Source organism: Danio rerio, chromosome 21 (assembly GCF_049306965.1).
Source record: "Danio rerio strain Tuebingen ecotype United States chromosome 21, GRCz12tu, whole genome shotgun sequence".
NCBI classification, from domain to species: Eukaryota; Metazoa; Chordata; class Actinopteri; order Cypriniformes; family Danionidae; genus Danio; species Danio rerio.
Genome location: NC_133196.1, coordinates 16,165,867 through 16,191,500, shown reverse-complemented (window position 1 = coordinate 16,191,500; position 25,634 = coordinate 16,165,867). Strand labels below are relative to the sequence as shown.

The following is a 25,634-nucleotide window of genomic DNA, read 5'->3' as shown; positions in this document are numbered from 1 at the left end:
TGTGCAGGGCTTCGGCCCTCCAGGAATTGAGTTTCCCCCCCCTGATTTACAGTGTACCTACTGTATAGATTTGTGTGTGTGTGCATTTAAATAAATGAGTGATTACCCCATTTATATTTTCAGGCTCATCATCATCTGCCAACACGGGAACCATTGTGGCCTCTATTGTGGTCGTCATTGTGCTTTTAGTGATTCTCGCTGTCTTGCTGGTGCTCTACCGAAAGAATAAACAAAGTTCCATAATGCAGTCCTCAGGCGGATCTCATGTAAGCTGCTCTGGCTTTGGAAATGACATGTATGATTCTGGAGATACTGTAAGTTACATGATTGGATCTGTTCTTATATTAGCTTAAAGTGGCTATATGTTGAGTTTTGAAGCACTTGCTGTTATCAGTAAGCTGTTAAGAGCTCTTTTTAAATAAAGAGGCCATACATAAAATACACTTTCTACCTGTTCAAGTAAAAACACATCACATTGTCATTCCAAATTGTCAATAGTACAAATTATTGATTTTTCTTTTACACCCAAACTCAATTGAATATTAAGTAACGATTGTGTTTTATGAAGACATGTTAATTTCCGACTGTAAATATGTTGAAACTCAATTTTTGATCAAATGTGCATTGCTGAGCACTTCATTTGAAACCAAGGAAGTCAGAGAATAATTTTTTTATTATTCAAATTTGTTAAGGCAAAAGAAATTGTAGTTTAAAATTAAAATAAACATTTGCACATAAATTCTTACATATTAGCCACTTTAAAGGAATATTCACACACATGAAAACAATTTACTTTTGACATATGTGTTTTGCTGTGATCTCTAATATACTGTGCTATAATATTTAAATATCTTTTTTGCATGTTTTCAGGCACCTCTGGAGGAGGTGAGTGAGAGTACAGGAGCATAGGAGGATATTTTGGTGACCTTCAAGCAAAACAGTGGACATTACAGCAGGAGAACTGATTGTAAAAGACTGTAGAAGAACTAGAATCTACATCAGGGGTGTCCAAACTCTGTCCTGGAGGGCCGGTGTCCTTCTGAGTTTAGCTCCAACTTGCTTCAACACATGTACCTGCCAGGAAGTTGCTAGTCTATCTAGTAAGAGCTTGATTAGCTGGTTCAGGTGTGTTTGATCAGGGTTGGAGCTTAACTCTTCAGGACACCGGCCCTTCAGGACAGAGTTTGGACACCCATGGATTACATCATTCCCTAACCCTAACCTCAACCTCAGAAGCATTCCAATACACTATTGGCAGTAGAATCTGATGGGTAGGATACCATTAGGATGCCTTTTGTAACACAAGCAAACAAACAGCCAAAATGCCAACACTGATGCTAAGCAAAACAAGGTTTTATATATTAGGGTAAATATAAAACAGCTTATTTTACTTACTATGGTTTGACTATGGTCATTGGTTTGTATGCAATACATTTGGAGGATTTTGTGGTTTATGGTCTTTGATTTAATAGATTCTGTATTTGACAGAACAGCAGTGGTTCTAAAAGAATCTACTGATTTAATACAATAGTTCTTGTTATAAGAAAATTTAAAAAAAAAGATTAAGTTCCAGTTTTTGATGATTAAGAGGTTTCTAAATTAAACACATGTTGTTCCATTGATTAAGTATGTGCCAGTTCTGTTCCTTTTCTCATTAAATGTAAATTAAATTGAGATTATTTTTATAAAAAGTTTTAGAACAATTTAAACATGTAGAAGTTGTACACATTCTTTCTGATTTTAAATATTATAAAAATATGTACACTAAAGCAGTTTGAACTCTGAGGTTTACACACAAACCTTTTGTTTTTTAAGTTTTCAAGTTTATTTCAGCTGTAACAATAGGCCTATAGTAATATATCAAAGTTACTCAAATAAAAACATTCAAGAGTTATGAAATGAACTTGTAATTCCAGAGTGGAATTTATTTCTATATTAATTGTTTCCATTTATTTATTAGCCAGATTGTTTTTATACATTCTGAAATTAATATTTAGCATTAGAATGTTTTGGCATTAAAATGTATGTGTGGTCACATTTAAGGGCAAAGTCACTGTTTAACTTTAAGTAAACAATACATGTATTTTTTCATATATTTCAACGACAGCCCATATGCTGGTAAAGGTATGTTTTAATGCTGGTCTTGCTTGTTTTAATGCTGGTCCTGCTAGTTTCAATGTTGATTTTACTGGTCTTGCTGTTTATGGTTATGGTCTAAATGCTGGTCTTGTTGGTCTCAGTGTTGGTTCTGACCACCATTGAGACCAGTATTGAAACCAGCAAAAACAGCATCAAAATCATGTAGAAGACCAGCGTCAAAACATACCCAGCCAGCATGCTGTGTTTTCAAATTTAATTCAGCTGTAACAATAGGCTATAGTAATATACTGAAAATTATTACTAAAAATATATGAAATGAACTTGTAATTCCTAAGTGAAATTTATTTCTACACTTCAGTTTATTCATTAGATTGTTTGTTTTTATACGTTCTGGAAAAAAATCATTAGCATTAGAATGTTTAAGCATTAGCAATAAAAATGTTCGTTGCTTAATGTTTACGTGTGGTCACATTTATATGACTTTGCATACAAAGTCACCTTTTAATCTTTATGTAAATAATACATGTGTATTTTGTGTTTTTCCCATTTTTCAACGACAGCCCATATTTTCTTTAACAACTGCAGACAACCCCAAAACCGAATTACCGCGTCTCTTAGCAACGGCACTATCTCCACGGCAACATCATCCTGATCCGTCTGTCGAAAAGCTCAATAGGATAATTCAAGCCACAAAATCCTCACGCTGCGTCAACAGTGAAAAATTAGAAGCTTTTCTGTCAGAATTAAATCTTAGATAACAGAACCTCTGCAGTGGAATAAAATATCGCAGCTTGTGAATCATTTCTGAGACGTGAGACATGAGAAGTGACTCGTGGAGGGCTGATAGACACGCGCGGAAGTGAACTACAGTACAGTGACAGAGTAATGTCGTAGCGACATCCATTACCTCTTATCTGTGCAAACTGCATTGCTGAGCTAAAATCTGGCCAGCGAATGCTTGCGCCTACCGCCAGGATGGACCCCGGTGTGCTCATATTTTTACTGTATGTGATGATCGCACACGAGCTGGTGTGTGGACTGATGCAGTACAGGAGACAAGCAGCCAAGCCTCATAAACGCCTAATGTGGTGCTCCAGGTAACTGTTTTGCTTTGTGTATGCAAGTTTGCCAAAAAGGACTCCCAAGTCAGTGTACTGAATGCTTATCTCGTAGTGAGACGATGCTTTATGAAACAGTCATCATAACTCAAATTTCAAATAAAACTATCTGATCAGTAACTTTTCATTAAATAGTAAATGTCAAAACACAATTAAAACGCCATATTTATAAGAACCTGATAATTTATCTATTTTGGAGATAATAAAGTTTAATGGTTGCTTAAACACATTCCCAATTTGGTTTTATTGTCTAGTGGTGTATATATATATATATATATATATATATATATATATATATATATATATATATATATATATATATATATATATATATATATATTTTTTTTTTTTTTTTTTTTTTTTTTAATCTATATGTTTTCTATTTTACTGATTATGTATCTCTTACAAGGTCAAAATGGACTGAAATATGAGTAAAGATGCACTGATCACAGATTATTCTGAGTGAAATCTCACAGTATCAACAAGATGGCATGTTGATTTTAATTTAAAAACTTTATAAAAGTTTTAACTGATCTTATGAACTAAAGAGCCTACTTAATGCAAAAACGCAATAATTGTAAGCTAATTATATAGACTTATATTCACGATCTTACATAAATCAGCATGCCAAAAATAAATGATTTCCATTTTCTTCACATAGCAAATAAACATAAAAATAAAAATAATAGGCTAAATGACAAAATGGGATTTAATTGCCAAACAAGTGCAATTAATGTTTTAAATAAAATGAAAATGAAAGAACTGAAGAACTAAAACCAGCTCTTGAATAAAACATGTTCCAGTAATGTACACATGTACAAATATGTAATGTCCGAAAAAGCATTTTGAGAGGTGTTTTGACAGTTCAGAGCCATCGTACGAGCTTAATGCTATACATTTAAAAACTAATAACATGCCAATCAAGCTGAATACAATCTTACGTCATATATAAAATAATCATATTAGATTACTAACAACCCAACGAGTTGTTTAGCATGTATCATTGCTGTCATGTTTACTCATATTTTTCCTGAGGCAATTTAAACCAAAATACACAATGGCACTCAAACATATCTACAATGATAAGAAATAGGCTTACTGAGTTATTAACGCACAGCAATACCACACAAAGAAAGGACGGACTTTGAAAGAATAAACAATGTGAGAAAAGCTCTATTATAGTGAACTGGACAAGTCTGAACAAATTCAACCCACGTATTTTGCGCTAGGCCGACAGTTCTTCACAATTACGTAATCTATCGGCCTAAAGATATCGGATGATAGATATCATTTTGAGATCAGACCGATAAAGCTAACATTAAAAATAGCATTTATCGGACGTTGATGATATAGCCACCGATATATCTTGCATCCCTAAATTTTAGGTGACCTATACCTTTCAGTGTGTGTTTGTGTGTGTGTGATAACGATAAGCTTTTTTTACTCACACCCACAGTTCTCGTGTCTGTCGTGGGACGTGGAGAGTCAGTAACCAGCCGGTGCGAACCGGTAGACGAGACTCAAAGAAAACTGGACGCATTGTCAGGAAAGCATGATACGAAAGCCACTGTGGACATAAAATCCATCCTCATCCATCCTGCACTGTGATCATTCATTGAAGCTATGCTGGACCGCTCACTGCTCTTCTTCATTATATATAGCGATCGCAACTGTGATGCTCCAAGTTTACAGGTTTCCTACATTCTAATTTGAAGAAATAGTTCACCTTGAAGTTTACTCACCCTCGTTATGCCAAACATGCTTGAATAATGTATGTAGTGTGATTTCTTTTGCAGAACAGACTCAAAGAGCACCATAAAAGTGACTTTCGAAAGCCATAAGATTCAGTTATTTGCACAGACTGATCGCTTTGCTTCGTAAGACCTCATTGCATCATAAGGAGCCACAGGTATTAATTCTGTTTTACCTGTATATTGTTATTTATCAAGCTGTGGCAAAGAAACTGTTCAAGAAATCGATTATGCATCAATTCTGAAATTTTCAAAATGCATCGTTATTCTTACCTAAATGGATTCAGAGCTTTGTTTTTAACAGCAGAGCGCGCTGTATGCTTTACAAACAGCTGAATTCTGCCTGTATTCACCTTATTCTCCGTGTACAAGCGGGCACAGCCATATCTTTTCTACTTTTCATATTGTTCTACTTTGCCTGTATAGTCATGCAAACACTTTTTTGTAGAGCAAGTAGTTTGACCTTTTTTTTTTTTTGCTGTTCATTACTCCTAGTTATTTCTCCCATATGCTGAATCGGAATTTCTAAAACAAGCGCAAAAACAAGCGCACTTCCACAGTGAAGAATAAGGTCAATACAATCCCTTATACCGTGCATTCACACCACCCTCCATGGCGAGAGTGTCATTGGCTTTGGTGGCCGTGCTATTGGCACTACAAGTCTGCGATGATTCAAAACATTTATGTTTTCTAAGGCCCGCCCTCAAGAGGCTCTGATTAGTTAGCTAACATAATGTGCTGTGATTTGCAGATCGGCTCTAGGTCACCAGTAAAATGTCACCCCTCCACAAGCATGCACTTTGATTCTGCTGTGTAAATAGTGTCGATTAGAGTAGCTGTTAGCAGTATCTGTTTAAACCTTAATCAGACAGAAAATGAAAAGGATGAACCTCATGCCTGCTCTCTAAAATGAAATCTGATAAGTGTCTGTAACGAGTGAAAATACGGTGTGGCTTCTTTAAGAGAAAATCACAATTTTATGTATGTGTGTAATTGAAAAGTCTGTAGACCACTTACGACCGCCCTCCTCCTCCCTACAGCCCGCAACGAGATTCACCCTCCCCCCTCTCTTCAGTTTGCGATTCCTTCTTCTACACCCCCCCCCCGCCCCACTCTTGTTCAGTTTTGCGATCGCCTGCCGAACCACCGAGCCCCCAACATAACCCCCCCGCCCCAACCCGCTCTTCAGTTCACGATCGTCAGCCCCACCCCCCACCACTTCATTTCTGTAGACACATGTAGCTTGAGAACTGCATGTGCGTGGGGATGTTTATTTTTATTGTTTTGTAATATACAGTGATGCTGTTGATAGAAGAATAAGGAGCAAGATTAAGCGCAAATTAAGGGGGACCCCCTGCATGGACTATTGATGGGGCTCCCTAGTGAAGAGCGAAGTGTGGAGGGTGGTGGAGCGATCTCAAAATGAAAACCGGGGTGAGCGATCGCAAACTGAACACGTCCGCTACCCCACTGAATGCGACCCGTGTGAGCTTTTATAAATTTTTCTGCTGCAACACAAATTAGGTGAGCTATCCTGCATGTTTTTTACCAGCTGTTTGACTGATAAATATTAATTTGTAGCTAAATTGTTAGTGGTGCCAAACAGCATTTCCCGTAGTTTGCAACCTTACTACAACATACAGTACCGTTAACGCTAGACACTTTGCATGTAATAGATCAATTTTAAGAAATAAAAATAGGTTGGGTCTCCTTGAAACATTTCCATTGTGGTCCATGCTATTTGAAGATGTTATGAGAAAATGCAGTGCATTTTTGTAAATTTTTCGTATATATACATTACTCATCTGAACACACAAGAGAACTTCCTTGTAAGCATTTAAGTGTACTCTTAAAAACTAGCCCAGAGCCCCATCTGCTGGTAAAAACTAAGCTCAGAATCATAGACTGTAAAATATATGGACATAGTATCTGTGACATCACCCATAGGTTTCTGAACACTGCAAAAGAAGCTACAAGTAGGCGCGACCAACTGTCGCCGTTTTGTTCTCTTGTTATCGCACCGACTGCGGGATACCAAACAAGGGCAAAGAGGCAACGCGTGAGCGGAGCTGCAGAGACATGCTGGCGTTTTGCTTAGACCTGGCTTAAGACAGACTTTTCTTTGGGAGAAACCCTTAATACTTTATTACCTGTGACTCGTTTGTGTTCTGACCACATGTGCTTGGTTGTACACTATATCAATAAAATGATTAGACTTTAAAAAACACGGTTGTAATACATTGAGCCACTAAGAATTGTTCTTATGATGATTTTCTACAGAAGGAAAACATAAATTACTTTCAAACACTTCTAATATAGTGTGAGTTAGTAAATGCAAAGTTATTTATGAAATCCAGGCATAACACTGTGTGACGTTTCAGATGACTGTTCTAGAGCCTACAGCTAATCAACCTGTCAGATTCTGCAATGCATTACAGGTCTAAAGAAAATTATAAATGATCTTAAGTAAAACAAATACATTTAAAGAGATGGTATAAAAGTATATAATTTACCTCACCTAGGAAATGGAGGCAACTTGAAGGGTTTGTAAGTACAATTAAGTGCACACAGCATGCCATATTATCTGATAACTGTAGGGAATAATTCCAAAAGGCAACTGACTGTGTAAAGAAACATTAACTAAAACAAAAATACGATGTATATCGGTTAATTAACAGCTGAGGTGATGACACAGCGAGCAGCGAGTCCTAGGTGTCACTCAAGTGGCCACACCCTTAATTAACCAGACTTATTATAACTTAATAAAAACAAAAGGATGAATTAGAAAAAAAATCCCCCCCCTCACAGTTGTCATGAAGGGTAATCATAGCTATATGCAACTAAACCATCTTTTGTACCAGGCTGTAAAGGTTTTTTTATCAGCTGTAAAATTGGCCAATTTACCAACGTAGTCAGAAATCATCTTGATTTCCTGGAGCCTGCCCCCCAAGGTGAGTCAATGAATTGCAGTTTTAGTTACTTCCGTATTGGCTTCACGAGGGAAAGTGGGTGGTTGCTGCTTGCTCAGAATCAAATCAATATAATGATGCATTTTGAAAATCTCAGAATCGATTTATTAAATTTTCACCACAGCTCTTGTTATTTGATGCTCATAAAGTGTGTCGGTAATCATACCATGCATTTTATGTTTCACAAATAACTAAAAAAACTTTAGAAATTATGTTCATCTTGGATGGCCTCAGGGTGAGTAAATTAATGGCAGATTTACATTTTTGTGAGAACTATTTCTTTAAGAATGTCTGTTGATTTTTCATTTGCTAAAATGAATATATGGTAGCTAGATGCAGAGTTCAGTCTGAGATCTCTGATCACATTCACAATATAATATCACTGTGCATATACATATACATTTTAATCCAAGATGTTTTTCAAAAGCGTTGGCTAAATTACTGAATGTAAATGTAAAAGCCAATCAATTGCTAAATAAGTTTGTTAAACATGTTTTGTGTGTTTCTTAGAGTGTTTATTGTGTTTGCCCATGCTACATTTTTTAATTGAACTGCAATTTGTTGTTTTGGATATAATACATCAAGAGTACATGGATGTTGACACTAAATAAGTGTATTTTTGTGTTGAGATTTATTAAATATGCATTTTCTCATCAAATAAAACTTGAAGTGGTATTTTTGCAAATAAACAGTCAGTTTTAGAAGGTTTAGGATTCAGTGTAATAGTTAACAAGCACCTTTTAATGTTTAGCCACTTTATTTTTTTGTCATTTTAAATGTTACTTTTATTCATTAATTTTTGTTTTTGGCTTAGTCCCTTTATTAATCCGGAGTCGCCACAGTGGAATGAACTGCCAACTTATCCAGGCACGTTTTTACGCAGCACCGGAGCACCCTAAGAAAACCAGCACAAACGCAGGGAGAAGATGCAAACTCCACATATAAACGCCAGCTGACCCAGCCGAGGCACGAACCAGCGTCCTTCTTGCTGTGAGGCGACAGCACTACCTACTGTGCCACTGCGTCGCCCTAAATGTTATTTTAATGTGTTTAAATGTATTTTTCTTAAATCCCTTAATAGTTTAATCCTTTCAATTAACCAAAACGATAACCATAAAATTATAACCAATTTTATTATTGGAAATAACATGTTAACTGATATAAATCAAATAAAATATATAGAAAACATCTATATTTTTAAATATTTAAAATTATTTTTAACTTTAAATGTGCTAAAATGACAAATTAAAATACTAAAACTAAATGTATAAAAATACAGAAGGGAGTCCGGTTTGGGGAACTCAGGATTTCATCTGTTTTTCGCAGACGATGTTGTTGTGTTGGCTTCATCAAACATGGACCTTCAGCAAGCACTGGAGCAGTTTGCTGCAGACTGTGATGCGACTGGGATGAGAATCAACACCTCCAAGTTTGAGGCCATGGTGCTCCACCGGAAAAAAGGCGGTTTGCCATCTCAAGGTTGAAGGAAAGTCTTTACCCCAGGTGGAGGAGTTAAAGTATCTTGGAGTTTTGTTCACGAGTGAAGGAAGGATGGAACATCAGATTGACAGGTGGATTGGTGCAACGGCAGCAGTATTGCAGTCAATGTAACGATCCATTTTTGGAAAAGAAGGAGCTGAGCCAAAAGGCGAAGCTCTTGATTGACCAGTCAATCTACGTTCCTACTCTCACCTATGGTCATGAGCTTTGGGTCTCTTAGCTAGCCTGGAAATGCTGTGGATCCCTCCGGAGGAGCTGGAGGAAGTGTCTGGGGAGAGGGAAGTCTGGGGTTCTCTCCTGAGACTGCTGCCCCCGCGACCTGGCCCCTGAAAAGCGGACGAAAATGAAATAAAAAATTGAAATGAAAATCAAATAAAATATATAGAAAACATATATTTATAAATATATTTAACTTAGGTAAACTTTAGCCCCCGGTTTCACAAACAAGGTTTAAGGCTAGTCAAGATTAAATTGCATGTTTGAGCAGTATGAACTCAAAATAACTTGCAGTGAAATGTCTTAAAATATGTCAGTGTCATATTTTATCACCAGGTGCACACCAGTAGTATATTTTTCTGAGGCCATTTTTATAAATGTGGCTTAAATAGCCTAATTTAACTAAGGCCTAGTCCTGGCTTAATCTAAGCCCTGTTTGTGAAACTGGGCCTAGATGTACTAAAATGACTAAGATTAAAGTACTAAAATTAAATATACATATATAAAAATAAAGAGATAAACAATTGCAAACACAACTACATTTCTAAAGTTTTTAAACTAAATAAAAAGACAAAATATATAATAATATAATATAATAATAATAATCATATATCTTAAATAAAACAAAAATAACATTAAAGATATTGTAAAGATTCAGTTAGCTTTTTATTTTGTTTATGTAATCATGTTATTTTTGGTTGTGACCATTTCAGCCGAACTGAGACTCATATGTCTGTACATGCACATTATAGAGACTAACTGGCCTGTAAAATGCTTTGCTTCTCTGTGCTTTTTTTGTGCTGATGTTTATTTGCAGTGAAAAAAAACTCATAAAGCATGTCATGCATCACTGCTGAGGTGAGAAAACTGTTGAGTGGAATAATTTATCATTAAATGCACCGGTCCCTCACAAATCTCTTATAATTTCCCAAGAGAAATCAGAGCGATGCATCAAATATTATTCTAATTAATGAATCTTTTTTTTTTAATCCCACATGACTACAAGCCATTCACAAAAGTGCAGACCATTGCTGAAAAGGTTTCTGGCTTTATAAATATAGAAGGTTGTATTGTTTTCATGTCAGGCTGGATCATTTGGTCTTCATATGGAGTGGAGCCAATTCTACATCACAGAGTAAGTCATCTTTAATATTACACTTATTTTAACACAAAAAGCTATTAAGGGCACTTTGTGGCTTCTCTAATATACTTCATTGCTCACTGCCTCATTACTTGTTAGATCTGTAGTTAAAGTTCATCCTAAAATAAAAAAAATTTCCTCGTCATTTACTGGCTGTCTAACCTTTTATGAAGTTCTTTCTTCTGTTGAACGCAAAACAAGATATTCTGAAGAATGTTGGAAACCAGCAGCCATTGCCTTTCATAATAGGAAGAGGTAAATAAATAAACTATGGACGTCAGTGGATGCTGATTTATAACATTCTACAAAATATTTTCTTTTCAAGAGAAGACAGAAATTCAGACAGGTATAAAACAAATAGAGGGAAAGAAGTGGATAACAGAATTTTCAGTTTTTTAGGTAAACTACCCCTTTAAGTTATTGAATGGGTAAAAACATCAGGTCAGAAATGATCTTTCCATTAAGGGGAACATTTTTGTTTTAGTTTAGGATATTAAACGAAACTGTATTGTTTTTTGTATTTTTTTTTTGTATGTTAAATACTTATAAGTTATTTTAATCAGATATAATAAACTGTTCACTAGTGATATAACATTATCAATTTATTTGGATTTAAATTATACTTAAATAATTAAGAAATTAGGAATTAGAGGGTAGGGAATATATGCATATACAATTGAAGTCAGAATTATTAGCCCCCCCTTGAATTATTATTTACTTTTTTAAATATTTCCCAAATTATGTTTAACAGAGCAAGAAAATTTTCACAGTATGTCAAATAATATTTTTCCGTTTGGAGAAAGCCTGTGTTTTATTTTGGCTAGAATAAAAGCAGTTTATAATTTTTTAAAAGCCATTTTGATGACAAATTAGCCCCTTTCAGCTATATTTTTTTAGTCTACAGTAAAAAACATTGTTATACAATAACTTGCCTAATTACCCTAACCTGCCTAGTTAACCTAATTGACCTAGTTGAGCCTTTAACTGTGACTTTAAGCTGTATAGAAGTGTCTTGAAAAATATCAAGTAAAACATTATTTACTGTCATCATGGCAAAGATAAAATAAATCAGTTATTAGAAATTAGTTTTGAAAACTAATGTGTTGAAAAAAAATCTCTTCTCCATTAAACAGTGATTAAGGAAAAATAAACAGGGGGTCAAATAAGTCAGGGGGGCTAATAACTCTGACTTCAACTATATATATATATATATATATATATATATATATATATATATATATATATATATATATATATATATATATATATATATATATATATATATGAAGAGTTCAGATGCAGAAACCTTTTAGTGCCAAGATTTTTTTCTAAAATCAGCATTTTTCACAGTCTCCTATGTTTATTTTTAGTTATTTTACATAAAAGAAAAATGAAAACAACCTATTCTTTGACACAAAAGTGAAATTACTGAACCAGCACAAAGGAAGACTATTTCAGACTGTGAAATTTAGAGGTTTTTGCATCAGAACTCTTCATATACTCAAAAATGAAACTACTTATTAAAATAGACTTGGAAAAATCACAATTCCTAAGTTTTTTGGGGCACAACTTAAATGTTTTATGTTCAACCCACTTAAATTTGTGAAAGGGATTCATTTAACTTAATAGATTTGTAAACATGAAGCAATTGTGTGGAACCCATCATTGTTTACAGTATATACTGTATATAGTGTGTTAAAACATAAAAATAAATATAATGCAAAATGAACAGATCTATACAGCGATACCACTTTCACTTAAATCACAACTGCTGTGACAGTTTAGTTCAATTTTGCACTCTCCTTGTTATCAATTTAAGACATATTTTTTCTAATTTTGGTGGCAAATCTACCACAAACACCTATTCATTTTCAACTCTGCACCTAACTTGCTGTTTAAAACAATTGTAATCCAAGATGCAAAATAAGAGATTGAAATGTAACAGTAACACCATATGTTCTGTCTCGTATCTCTCCAGGTGCATTGCTTAGTGTAAATCTGATCCAGTATGTCTTGCGTATCCGACAGCTCCAGCCTCAACAAGGCCCTGCGACAGCAGTACCTCAGTCTGCCTCAGGGACCCTTCTGTCAGGTCACTTATATTTGGATCGATGGGTCTGGAGAGGGTCTGCGCAACAAGACTCGAACCATGGAATCGGAGCCAAAGAGCGTGGCTGGTAGCAAAGTTTTATCTGAGCAGTTTCACTTTATTTGTTCTTGTTTTGAATTCCTTTTTTTTTCCTCAGATCTGCCAGAATGGACCTTTGATGGTTCCAGCACAGGTCAGTCTGAAGGACACAACAGTGACATGCTGCTGATTCCTGTGCGCATGTTCAGAGACCCTTTCCTCCTGGACCCAAATAAACTGGTGCTGTGTGAGGTGCTCAAGCACACCCGAGAACCTGCAGGTACAGTTTCTTCTTCATTGAAAAATTACATCAACTTTTGACGGCTCAATTAATGCATATTTGTATTATGAAATAATATACAAATACAATAAAGTTAATACTACTAGGAAAAATACCCTTTTTTGACCATCTTTACCTCTTAAATTATGCATTTAGCTTCAGTTATCATAAAGTAAATAAGTCTATTATTCATCTCTTTTTACATGTTTAAATAAACATTTGCATTTACTTTGTGTTATTTGTAATTTCAGTTATAAATGATATGTTTCGTGTCTGTTCTTAAGTACTGGTCAACTCTGTTACATTGGTTATAAAATGGCATTACAATAATTACAGCACTGATATAAAAAAAAGTGTCACTTCATCTAGCGGGAAACTCTGGAGGCATTAAGGCATGTTATTTATTCTACACTAATCATAGATGGACCCTTTCACAATTTTGGGGCTTTCAAAGTAGCAGAAGTCGTCATAGCTGGGTAAACTTAGAGCGCAGCGAATGAGAAAGTAAAACAAATAATAATTAAAAAAAAAAACCTCTACGATGGTTTTATCAAGACTTTCAAAAAAAATGAAAAAAAAAATTGTGTAAGACTGATAACGGCAGCCAGAAGTGAAAACAAAATCAAATTCACTGTCTTGCCCATGGACCATGCCAGGGGCGATTTTAGGGTTTTCATTTTAGTGGGGTTTAGCTCCTTATAAGGTAAAAAAACTAATAATAAAAATAAATTATATATTATATATATAGCCTAATAAGCCTAATATTACATTTATAAGTGGTAATTTAATAGTAATACACTTAAAAATGTTTGTTTAATATGGGTTGTATACTAATATTCCACTGTTGAGAGGCATAACCATTGAGTTCTGAATCAGACAAATATGCTTAATCCACCTGTTTACTTTAGTAAAAACCACTTTCTATATTCTAGTGCATTTTTGTTTCCATGTATTAAATAAATAAACTGCCACTTTTTTAATTAAATGACACACACATAAATCTATATATTTAAACTTACAGGCTAATTCACATATTTCACGATCTGAATGATGATAATAATAAATAAGAAGTAGCCTATTTTTTTAATACTGGACAACACTTGTTTCTATCTATGTCAGAGTGACTCGGTCACAGTTAAAACAAGTACATTCTCAAAATCTACATGAACTGTAAAGTGTTTTATACTGGTAGTTCATTTTGAAATAAAAATACTCAAATGTTCATTAAGAGTTACATTTTTTTGCTGGAGGAAACAGCTGTGCTGATGAGGTAAATGCCGAGAAAACCCAACTGCTCCCCCATGACATTGGGATACAGGTGATACAAGGTTATCTATATCAAAGAACAGCAAATAAGCAGATATTATAACAATTTGTCAATAAACACAGCTTACAGTTTAGCCTACAGTTTATGAACTAATCGCAAAGGTTTTAGGGGGGCTAAGTAGAAAAAGGGGGGGCTACTACAACCCCCCTAAAATAGGCCTAACAACGCCCATAGACAATGCAATAGAAACCCCTCGTACAAGTGGAAATTTGTTTTTTGCTATTTGATGCAAAATGATACAGTAATACATAATACATATATAAATATTATGAATATGCATACGTTTTAAAAACAAAGTCTAAATATTGACAACTTTCACGGATTTAAGATGCTGATGCCCGTTAAACGTGTCATGACAGATCTTGTAAAAAAAGGGGTCCATTATATTTCAACACTGTTATTGTGGTTTTTCAGTGAAATTCACTTTTAAAAACAAGAACATGATGACAATACTGGCAATTCTGTTTTACACACGCCGTGTGGTATCTGGTTTGGGGTAAAGCTGAAAATGTCTGTTATTGTCAACTCTATTAGTGGCTTCAAAAAGTAAAAATACATTAAAATAAGGTCAAATGTTCCCTGTTATGTAAGCATTCTGCATTATTTTACACTGGAATCAGTTTACTGTGAATGATACATTTGTTGTATATCATTCCAGTTTAAGAAAAATGAATAGAAAATTCATGAAAGTTCTAGAATGAGTCTACAAGTTTTCATTAGCACACAAATAAATAAAAAACTTTAAACACTAACCTCCTGCAGTTGTTCTCCTAGAGTCAAACCATCGGAACAAGTGCAACAAGGTCATGGAGAAGGTCAAAGGTCTTCAGCCTTGGTTTGGCATGGAGCAGGAATATACTCTTCTAGGAGTGGATGGACACCCTTATGGCTGGCCCAGACTTGGCTTTCCCAAACCACAAGGTTAATGATGACGTGATTATTATTATTATAAATGCAAAAATCTCTTTTGTTATGTTTTACAAGAGAAACATCATACAGTATTAAGCTGCTGTAGAGATTGCTTTTTAAATTCCACACGTTCCTCCCACAGAATGTATGTCTTACCTTACATTCATTCAGTCATTCATTTTCTTGTTGGCTTAGTCTCTTTATTAATCCGGGGTCGCCACAGCAGAATGAACCGCCAACTAATCCAGCAAGTTTTTATGCAACGGATGCCCTTCCAGCCGCAACCCATCTCTGGGAAACATCCACACACACACTATGGACAATTTAGCCTACCCAATTCACCTGTACCGCATGTCTTTGGACTGTGGGGGAAACCGGAGCACCCGGAGGAAACCCACGCAAAGACAGGGAGAACATGCAAACTCCACACAGAAACGGCAACTGAGCCGAGGTTCGAACCAGCGAACTTCTTTCTGTCAGGCGACAGCACTACCTACTGCGCCACTGCCTCGCCCTCCTACCTGACAGATGTCACTAAAATGTGTGTTATGAGAAATCTTGTCAGTTTTGTAAAAGCCATATAGATGCCAAAGAAAAAAATAGATGCAGACCATGCTCAAATAGAAACACTTTGTGCCATGTCAATAATTTCTGGATTGCTTGAATTGTTTGAATTTGGCAAGATGTGTGGTTGAGTAACTTTTAAGAAGAGGAAAGCAATTTCTCAATGCACATATAAGCCTGCATTGATTTACTCCTGTAGACTTTAATTTACTGTGGTTCAGTGGTATGACAATGTCTGGATTTCTCACAACTTGTGTGTGCTATTTCTTTGTGAGTCAGAACGAATCGCTAATAGTCTCATCAATGCACAGAGTAGGTCAGGATTTTTGTTAAATAATAAAATATATCTGATTTAGTTCTTCACCAAACACTACAGTACAGTTTATACAGCAGTTCCTGATCCTGTGATGGTCATTTCTGTCTTTTTTTTAAGGGAAAGTACACACCAAATGGAAAATGTGTTAGTTCCTGTTGAACACAAAAGAAGTTCTTTTGAAAAATGTTATATATTTATCTTTTTAAAGTCATTCTAAAGACGTGGTCACATTAACAATTTTACATACCAAAATAGGTTTTATTCATTGTCAGTAATGTAAAGATGTTTGCAGCACTATCTATAAAGATGTCATTTTCAAGCGTCTTCTAGAAAAGTATAACTCAAAATTCATTTTTGACCTCATGTAAAACTCCTGATTATTCTGATTTCTATGGTATTTCACAGAAACAGCGGTGACCACAGTTTGATTGCTTTATTTAGGAACACACAGAAATTGATGCTTTAAGGAATAAAAAAAAAAAAACAAGCGTAAAAATATGTAGTCAATATCCACTTCCATTGTATGGAAAAGAGCAGCATTTTCTGCTATCATAAACATTTTCTTTATTATATTTTATTCCAGCATATTCATAATTTATATATTACATCAGATTTTTCAGTAAAATGATATTATTTGATATTCTCAGGTCTATATTACTGCAGTGTTGGTGCAGACAGAGCCTTTGGCAGAGATATTGTGGACTGTCATTACAAAGCCTGTCTATATGCTGGCATCAAAATCACTGGCACTAATGCAGAGGTCATGCCCTCTCAGGTAATCGCCATTACATTTACTAGGCTGTATCTCCATGTGCTTTATACCCAGTCGGTTTGCTCTTTCTGCAGTGGGAGTACCAGGTGGGTCCATGTGAGGGAATTGAGGTAGCAGATCATCTGTGGATGTCACGCTTTGTGCTGCACCGAGTGTGTGAAGATTTTGGAGTGGTGGCGACCTTGGATCCTAAACCCATGGTGGGAGACTGGAACGGAGCCGGCTGCCACATCAATGTGAGCACAGCATCCATGAGAGAGGAAGAAGGAATTGAGTATGTACTGAGTAATGCATGCACACAACAGAGTTATCTTACTTTAGTCATGTGACCTCCATCTTTCTTCTCCACATCAGGCACATTGAGAAAGCCATTGAGAAACTGAGTAGGAGACATGAAGAGCATATTCGGGTCTATGACCCACATGGTGGAGAAGATAACAAGCGTCGCCTCACGGGTCGTCATGAAACCTCCAGCATCCACGATTTCTCCGCAGGTGTTGCAAACCGTGGGGCCAGCATCCGCATCCCACGTCAGGTTGGTCAGGAGAAGTGTGGTTATTTCGAGGACCGCCGTCCTGCCGCCAACTGTGACCCATATGCCGTGACCTGCGAAATGGCTGTGACATGCATGCTAGACGATGTCCATGAATAACATACTTTAATAGATGCTTAGTGTGTTAGGTAGAGGGCTCATTATTCTGGTGGATTTGTTGTAAAATGTCCTCGATGCATATTAGAATCGTCATCTGAAAAGAATTGAATGCTATATGACTTGCACGGCAGGCTTGATATGCCGTATGTTTAGTCATACACGTGAGTTTACCTGTTTTTCCGAACAATAAATTCATTCTCACCCAATCAGAATTTAAAGAATACACTCCAAGTTAATTGTCATAGCCTAGCAATGCAAATGAAGGAACAGGGTGTTCATGAAACTTCCAAGGGTCTGAATGTTCACATTTTATTAAAATGAAGTAACAGTAATATGTAAAATATTAAGGGTTTTAGCAATTAAAATGAGAAACTAAAACAAATGAAAACAACTGATCTATCTGTCTGTCTGTCTTGTCTGTCTGATATCTATCTATCTGTTTGCCCATCTTTCTTGATAAAGTAAAATTATCAGCTAGTCTAGAACATGCTATCAACATGTTAAATCGCTTACAACATGGTTGAACATGAGAACATGCTAAATCTAGTATTTTGTTAAATAGTAAGTTATGTTTACTAATGCTAGTGACTTGATAGATTCTTTAAGCCAGCACTAATACATTTATTCATTTAGTTACAGCTTTTTTCAGTCGCTTTGGTGCATTTCTCACAACAACACTATTTACACTTGCACAACAGTTAATGCATTTCCTAAAACAATTGATACAAACTGTAAAACCTAGCTGATAACCTGCAAAAGTGCATCACAGGCTGAAAATAGATAGCTCATTCCTTAAAAGCAAGTAATGTCAATGAAAGAGATGAGATTTCCTGACACCATTGTTCATGAACAAGATAGTCAGATGGCTTTGTCATGTGTTCATTATGATAGTTTACTCTGTACTTTTTTTCTAATGCAAAAAAAAAAGTCAGATTTTGGTTACACTTCCTGAAAATGCTCAAGACAGCACTATATATTAATTGCACAGCCATTTGAAAACTACAGTAAATTAGACATCACTGCATTAAGTGAAGTATCTGAGCACAAGACACTGAATATGTATGTTTCACACTTTTACTGCATATGTTCTTTGCAATTTATTCACAGCATTGTGCAAAAGAATAAACACACCCTAATTTACAACAAACAGAAACTCCCTTTGGGTAGAGCTGTGCACAACTGTAAACAATATTGCAGCACATATTAGAACTGAATCTACAGCATACATAAGTCTGCAAATCATTCATGAAATTGTTCAATTTAGGAGAAATTTCAGGGAAAAAAAAAAGATTCAAAGATTTTTATAAAGTTTGCTTAACCGACTGGTTCAACATTTTTGTATGTAATGACTCAAGTATTGCAATGAGGACTATTAGTTTTATATGGGACGACTATTCAGAAATTAGGAGATAATTTTGACTGACATGACATAAACAAATGATAATGTTATAAAACAGCAGAGAGTTGTATGAAAGCAATTGATGCATGTCCAAAAGCATTTGCAATTTGTTGGAAGGGATGAGAATGTGCTGCTAATTGTTTTGAGAAATGCATTTCCTGTTGTGCAAATGTAAATAGTGTAGTGAGAAATGCACCAAAGTGACTGAAAAAAACTATAAATCATGCTTACATCATGGTCGAACATGATAATGTGTTAAATCTAGCAGTGTGTGAAATATTATTGTTAACTAATGCTAGTGATTTGATAGTTATCTAAGGCAGCACTAATACATTTATTCATTCAGTGAATATTGATTCTAAAAAAATGTTACTTAGTTTGTAGAAACAGTAGGAAAAATTAGATTTTCTAGTGAAAAAAGTGAAAAGTTAAAAAGTTAAAGTGTACAAATGTAAATTTTATTAATAGATAAAAAAAACAGTAGCTCCTTCTAAAGCTTTTGAATAGAAATTAAATAAACTTTCTGTCAACAACAGGGGTGCTCTTTAAATTCTTTAAATTGAGTAATTTTTTCTTTGTAATAATACAGTTTACTATGTTGTTTGCACAATCTTTTTTTAAAAAGACACACCAAAAAAAAAAAAAAAAAAAAACTTGGCAAAAGCACCCTTGTGTTTGTTAGTAAAATTTCACAACCGCCCACAAGTGGCAGGACTTATGATCAATGTAGATATGTTCAGTTGTCACAACAGTTTGTGCTGCGTGGGAAAAACGAGAGACACTGGAACGCAATCAACGGACACAACGCTATATTAACTTCTGGATTGCTTTTGTTGTATTGTATCTGGTTCAGTATGTCTTGCATATCTGAAAGCTCGCATCTCAACAAGTTCCTGCGCCATCGATACCTCAATCTTCCCCAAGGAGACTTCTGTCTGGTCACTTATGTCTGGATCGATAGTTGTGGTGTGGACCTGTATAGCAAAACTCGAACCATGGACTGTGAACCAAAAATCCTAGCTGGTACAGTACTTTGTGGAAATATCCTCATAATACATGTTTTGGGTTTTCTTGCTTTACGCTGATTGTCTTTGCTTTTTGTGGTAGACGTACCAGAATGGGATGTTGGTCTTGAGACTGAAGAATCCAGCTCTGAGATGCTACTTAATCATGTCCGCATGTTCAGGGACCCCTTCTTTCTGGATCCGAATAAACTTATCCTTTGTGAGGTGCTCAAACACACACGGGAACCTGCAGGTATAATAGACTAAAATCATATGCTGAAAAGTATACAAATGCTCTTAAGAAATTGTAGAAAATTTGTTGCTCAACTAGTAGAGGATGATATTTATGTATAATAATACACGTAAATGTTCAATATTTTTCATATTTATTCAAATCTTTGTACCCTGTTTTGCTCTTTCAGAATGGAACCACCGTAATAGGTGTAACACGCTCATGGAGAAGGTCAAAGATCTTCATCCTTGGTTTGGCATGGAGCAGGAATATACTCTTCTGGGAGTGGACGGACACCCTTACAGCTGGCCCAGACTTGGCTTCCCCAAACCACAAGGTCATCACACTGATATGATGAGTTTTTATGCCCACAGTTTATAGCAGGAGTGTCCAACACTGCTCCAGGTAGGCCAGCGTCCTACAGTGTTTAGAGATGGCCTGTGTAGGACAGTGGCTTTCCAGGAACAGGTTTGGTGGAGGTTAAAGGTGCAACATTAAGTGGCTAACATGACTGTATATTAGTTACAACAATACTTATAGAGTTAAGGTGGCACGGTGGCTTAGTGGTTAGCACTGTCACCTCACAGCAAGAAGGTTGCAGGTTTGAGTCTTGGCTGGGTCAGTTGACATTTCTATGTGAAGTTTGCATGTTCTCCCCGTATTCGGTTTCCTCTGGGTGCTCTGGTTTCCCCCACAATCCAAAGATATGCGCTATAGGCGATTGGGTAAACAAAATTGGCCTTAGTGTATGAGTGTGTGTGAATGCGAGAGTGTATGGATGTTTTCCAGTATTGAGTTGTGACTGGAAGGGCATTCGCTGCATAAAACATATGTCTGAATAGTTGGCAGTTATAAAAATTAGTTACATAAATGAGTTATAAAGTTAAGCAAAATATTAATAAACAATAAACGAAAGTGCTGAATAACGTCATTGTACATTGACCTCTGTCATCTTTCTTCTCCACATCAGGGACATTGAGGAAGCCATTGAGAAACTGAGTAGGCGGCATGAAGAGCATATTCGGGTCTTTGACCCACATGGTGGAGAAGATAACAAGCGTCGCCTCACGGGTCGTCATGTGACCGCCGGCATCCATGAATTCTCAGCAGGTGTTGCAAATCGTAGGGTCAGCATCCGCATCCCTTGTCGGGTCGCTTTGAATAAATGTGGCTACTTTGAGGACCGCCGTCCTGCTGCCAACTGTGACCCATATGCTGTGACCTGTGCAATAGTTCGCACATGCATGATAGAAGAGAAGGCAGAGAAATAATCAAATGTTGAATTTTATTGGAATTAATGCAAATTTAAGCTTGCATACTTTAAATGATTAGCAACATTATTAATTATAGTGCTATTCTGTTAAACCCAACAGTCGGCTTTATCAAAGGAATCGAGCGTAGTGAACTCCAAATTGACTGAAAGTTAATTCTACTCATTTCAAAAGAGTTTTGAACTCAGTGTAAAAGGTAATAAGTTAATCAAATATCTAATTAAATAAACCTATATGAAGTAAGTTCACAGTACTTATATTGATTCGGTTTTTTTTGTACTTAATGGTTTGTAGCAATCGGTTTCCTCGAATGAATTGAGTCACCTTAACTTTTTGGGTTTTACAGTGTAGGCAGTAGCAGAATTAACTTTATTATTTTGGCTAGGTGCTCTCCTCGACTCTCGCAAAAGATTTTGAGTGAAAATTAGATTTGTGCAGATGAGGAAAATGTTACATTGTGTTAAAGGGCTAGATCACCAAAAATGAAAATATACTCACTATTAATTCTTTTTACCCTCAAGGGGTTATAAATCTTTATGATTTTTTTTCTGTTGAACCCAAGATAAAATATTTTGAAGAAAGCTGAAAACCTATGGGAGTGGTTACAGGCTCTATAACTCTTGATTACAATAAAACTATTTTAAAGTTGTTTACGAACGCCCATTTGTTTGATTGCTATTCATTTAGCTGTCCATAAGGGGGCGTCATAGGCAAGTATTTGTAATTACTGGATTTGGTTTATAAAGCAAAGTTCAGTTTATCTGTAAAATACTTTCCAGTAAGATAACTACATCTTTATATATATTTAAAAAATAATAATAATAATAATAAAAAAAAACTTTTTAAAAAACTTTTTTTGTTTCTCTTGTTTAAAACATTTTAACACAGAAGTTTAGTTTAAAAATACCAATTTGACATATTTTTTTAAAGCCCATGCATAAATGACTTTAATAAAACTGAAATGTTTTTCCATTAAGGCTTAACTGAATGTGAACCACAAGCAGACCTTTCAGAACAAGAGGAAATCATCACAGTTTCAGCAGATAAGAGGTGTGCAGTTCCCATCATGAGATGAATTTATTATTCTCAGAACAATGGCAGAAGAGATTTCTGTTCAGTTTTATCAATGCTTGTGTCGCCAGACAGATGGAGCTGTAGATTCCTAATGATTTTCCTGCTTGGCTATGAAGAAAATACAGTGTGGAGCAAAAAGAAAAGAAAAGAAAAAAAAAACAGGTCTGTGAAATTGTGAAATGTTTGAGGAAAAGGTAAAAAGTTTAAATAATGGATTATATATGTATTATATTATATATATACAGTGCTCAGCATATATGAGTGCATTCCATTTTGAAAATGAATATTTTTGTCAATTTCTCAGTGAATATGGGTAATATATAGCTGCATTTAAACAAAACAGATTTATAAACAGATACATTTATTAAAATAATATTATAGTCAGAGAACATCTTTAGAAATGGAAAGATAATACATTTAAATTTATGCAAAATATTGCAAACAAAAGTAATAATTATAATCTACAACATTTTAACAAAAAAATATATTTTTTTTCTTCTCTAACATACATTTGGGCTACAAATTTTCAATTATTATTGTAAGTTACTTTTTTTTTAGATTAGCTCCAGATTTGGCATTTCAGTACTGACTAAACTAATGTATATGCAGAAATATAATATTATAAAGCATCCTATAGAAAATGTTTATTTAAATTAAAGATTTGTGGGGGGTGTATTCATGTTTGCTAAGCACTGTTTATAAACACACACACACACACACACACACATACACATACACATACACACACACACACACACACACACACACACATATATATATATATATATATATATATATATATATATATATATATATATATATATATATATATATATAAACAGTTTTTAAACACTGATTAACACTGACATAGGAGATATTTTTACAATAAGATATTTAAAGCATAAAACAAAATCTTAATGTTTATCAGTAGTAGAAATTAAATATCTATTATAAACAAATGAACAAATACAGATTGTAAGATTACACTACGATATAAATGTAAGTATTTTTCCACATTTGATATGTTCATATATTAATTTGTTAGGCCTGTAACAATTAGGCCTTAAATAAAATTTTGCAGAAATGTGCAGACACATGGTTTCAGAATATTTAAAACATAAATAGTAACTCCTAGTAATGAACTTTTATTGAACTACAAAACATTAATCTATTTTATAATAATGAGAAAGAAAGAAAGAAAGAAAGAAAGAAAGAAAGAAAGAAAGAAAGAAAGAAAGAAAAAGAAAGAAAGAAAACATTATGTCACGATTACTTGAAACAACCGTAAAGAGCAGAATGACTGACATCCCGATGACGTCAGCGCTCGCAAATGGGCGGAGTCTTGAGAGCCGCAGGTGGGACGTCAAACTGGACGCTGCTTTCACCCGTAGTTTAGCCGTCGATTTTTTTTTCTCATCCTCCGCGAGTGCGTGAGAGGCGCTTCTGGAAGACATGGGGAAGGTTCAGGAATTCGAGATTACTTTCACTAACAACAAAGTGGTCTACAACCCCGGTGAATCCATATCAGGAACTGTGAGAATTAAATCAAGCCACTCCTTGCAGTTTAAAGGTAAGCGATGCTCTGTAGTCGTACATCTTCAGTCTTTTACAGTAGGAACATGATTTCCATTAACTACACAGTTGGTAAGCTCCAGGGTTTCCCCAGTTCACGTATGAACGGTATTGAATCAATGCTTGTCAACATTGTCGTGTCGCTGAATGAACGTGTTGAATGTTTGCATGTTGACATTCGGCATCCGTCGCTTCTGTTTCAGTGCTTGTTCATAAATGTGTATTTTGAGGGATTAAGCAGTGTTATCGGAGGGCATCGACGTCTTCATTCTTGTTTCTTATTAACCTGAGCGTACATCCTGTTTCTCATGTGCTGCTGTTGGTTTCGGTCCGATTGCACAATCACACCCGAGTCGTTTCTGGTTCATGAAACACGCTGTATGTGGTTCGCGTTTCAACAAGTGTGGTTTGATGCCTGTCTTCACTTCGTTTTCTTCTTTAAACGTCCTCAAAATAGTGCACATTCAGAACTAACAGGCAAAAGTATCCAGGACGCGACGCTTGCGCTTAGAAACGCGACGCTCATGAGGTCATTTGCTAAACGCAATTGTACTAAAACATTAGACAAAAATTTAGGGAAAGACTATGTAATAGACCGCTAATAAGCACAAAAATGTACTTCCAAAACGTTAAATGAATTATGTCTTAGTGAACAAAACCCGTTCAAGAAAATAAATGTGTAATGTAAGGCTAAAATGTAAGAACTTGTCATAAATGTTTGTCATAAATGTCTAATTTCACGATTAGAGGGTGGAGTTTTTAAACAAATTTCTGAAGTCCGCAGTTTCTTGTTAAGTTATTTGGTTATTTATCTGGAAAGCTACAACTGAGAAGGTTCTTTTTAGGTTTTTATGTAACAGAGACTGTAAAATAGAAAGAGAACTTCTTATTTAAAGGGAACATTTTATGTTAGAAAAACACTTTGACTAACCAACAGAGAATGTTCTGGAAAACAAAAATGGTCAGATCAACACTTATTCTGAGCAATTTCAGCATGGATGTGATTTGCAATAAAATCTCACAAAATCAATTCACAAAGAAAGTAAACGTAAACAATTTTTTCATTAAGAAAACATGTCGCTTGAACAGAATATCCAGCCTGATCTCACAAAGAAATGTAGCTATTTTAGGTTTTGTCAGTTTAGTGTCTAATTCAAGTTCATTCATAGGAAAATGTACGATTTTAACAAGCGTGGCACCAGACCCCACCCCTAAAACCAATCTTCATTGGGGATAAGCAAATCTTACTAAATTGTTTGAATGACAATTTATGCGAATTAGCCACTAAATCAAAAAGTTACAAATTGCTGTGAGATTGTTTTGGTTTGACATGTTCTAA

General features: G+C 35.2%; 4 protein-coding genes and 1 long non-coding RNA gene across 33 annotated transcripts in view; 4 read left to right on the top strand and 1 right to left on the bottom strand.

Annotated features, from left to right (window-relative positions):
• The window catches only part of si:dkey-11o18.5, a 29,673-nt gene extending 27,116 nt beyond the window's left edge, over positions 1–2,557 (top strand). For 2 of the 7 annotated variants that reach the window (XM_073935100.1, XM_073935102.1), the window contains exons 27-29: positions 124–314; positions 871–921; positions 1,161–2,557. In XM_073935100.1, coding sequence (XP_073791201.1) covers positions 124–314; positions 871–909 — 230 coding nt within the window. In that variant the 3' untranslated portion in view covers positions 910–921; positions 1,161–2,557. Of the gene's footprint in view, positions 1–123; positions 315–870 lie in introns of all 7 variants that reach the window. The other 5 variants (XM_073935099.1, XM_073935101.1, XM_021469038.3 and 2 more) reach the window with 3 other exon arrangements.
• Positions 2,558–2,759: 202 nt separating this feature from the next.
• glulc (glutamate-ammonia ligase (glutamine synthase) c) lies at positions 2,760–18,131 on the top strand. 22 transcript variants are annotated; one of them, XM_073934858.1, is made up of 12 exons: positions 2,760–3,197; positions 4,675–4,910; positions 5,015–5,127; positions 8,822–8,928; positions 9,265–9,399; positions 10,740–10,789; positions 12,824–12,972; positions 13,042–13,203; positions 15,305–15,451; positions 16,967–17,094; positions 17,166–17,365; positions 17,446–18,131. In XM_073934858.1, the coding sequence occupies exons 6-12, from the start codon at positions 10,761–10,763 to the stop codon at positions 17,741–17,743; spliced, it is 1,113 nt and encodes a 370-aa protein (XP_073790959.1). In that variant the 5' UTR covers positions 2,760–3,197; positions 4,675–4,910; positions 5,015–5,127; positions 8,822–8,928; positions 9,265–9,399; positions 10,740–10,760; the 3' UTR covers positions 17,744–18,131.
• Positions 18,033–24,166, bottom strand: LOC141379825 (uncharacterized). The gene is made up of 4 exons (XR_012396673.1): positions 24,029–24,166; positions 22,656–22,831; positions 20,551–21,600; positions 18,033–20,393 (listed from the first exon to the last, which is right to left on the bottom strand). It is a non-coding gene; the product is annotated as an uncharacterized lncRNA (long non-coding RNA).
• On the top strand, positions 19,850–21,556 carry LOC100535016 (glutamine synthetase-like). 2 transcript variants are annotated; one of them, XM_073935105.1, is made up of 4 exons: positions 19,850–20,165; positions 20,250–20,399; positions 20,569–20,715; positions 21,349–21,556. In XM_073935105.1, exons 1-4 carry the CDS (start codon positions 19,997–19,999, stop codon positions 21,375–21,377), a joined length of 495 nt encoding a protein of 164 aa, XP_073791206.1. In that variant the 5' UTR covers positions 19,850–19,996; the 3' UTR covers positions 21,378–21,556. The 2 variants fall into 2 exon arrangements, with proteins under 2 accessions (XP_073791206.1, XP_017208420.3); XM_017352931.4 differs by lacking the exon at positions 21,349–21,556 and having other exon boundaries at positions 19,891–20,165; positions 20,569–20,799.
• Positions 24,097–25,634, top strand: part of arrdc1b (arrestin domain containing 1b) — a 66,893-nt gene continuing 65,355 nt past the window's right edge. The window contains exon 1 of the mRNA NM_001365234.1: positions 24,097–24,293. Within this exon, the coding sequence (NP_001352163.1) occupies positions 24,176–24,293 (118 nt within the window). The 5' untranslated portion in view covers positions 24,097–24,175. The remainder of the gene's footprint in view (positions 24,294–25,634) is intronic.

Coding starts and splice junctions, on each gene's coding strand:
- glulc (XM_005161112.6), top strand. CDS start 8,150: ATGTTCATCTTGGATGGCCTCAGG. Junction 8,174..10,739: donor TCATCTTGGATGGCCTCAGG/GTGAGTAAATTA, acceptor TTTTCATGTCAG/GCTGGATCATTTGGTCTTCA. Junction 12,973..13,041: donor GGAGCCAAAGAGCGTGGCTG/GTAGCAAAGTTT, acceptor TTTTTTCCTCAG/ATCTGCCAGAATGGACCTTT.
- LOC100535016 (XM_017352931.4), top strand. CDS start 19,997: ATGTCTTGCATATCTGAAAGCTCGCATCTCAACAAGTTCCTGCGCCAT. Junction 20,166..20,249: donor TGAACCAAAAATCCTAGCTG/GTACAGTACTTT, acceptor TTTTTGTGGTAG/ACGTACCAGAATGGGATGTT. Junction 20,400..20,568: donor ACACACACGGGAACCTGCAG/GTATAATAGACT, acceptor TTGCTCTTTCAG/AATGGAACCACCGTAATAGG.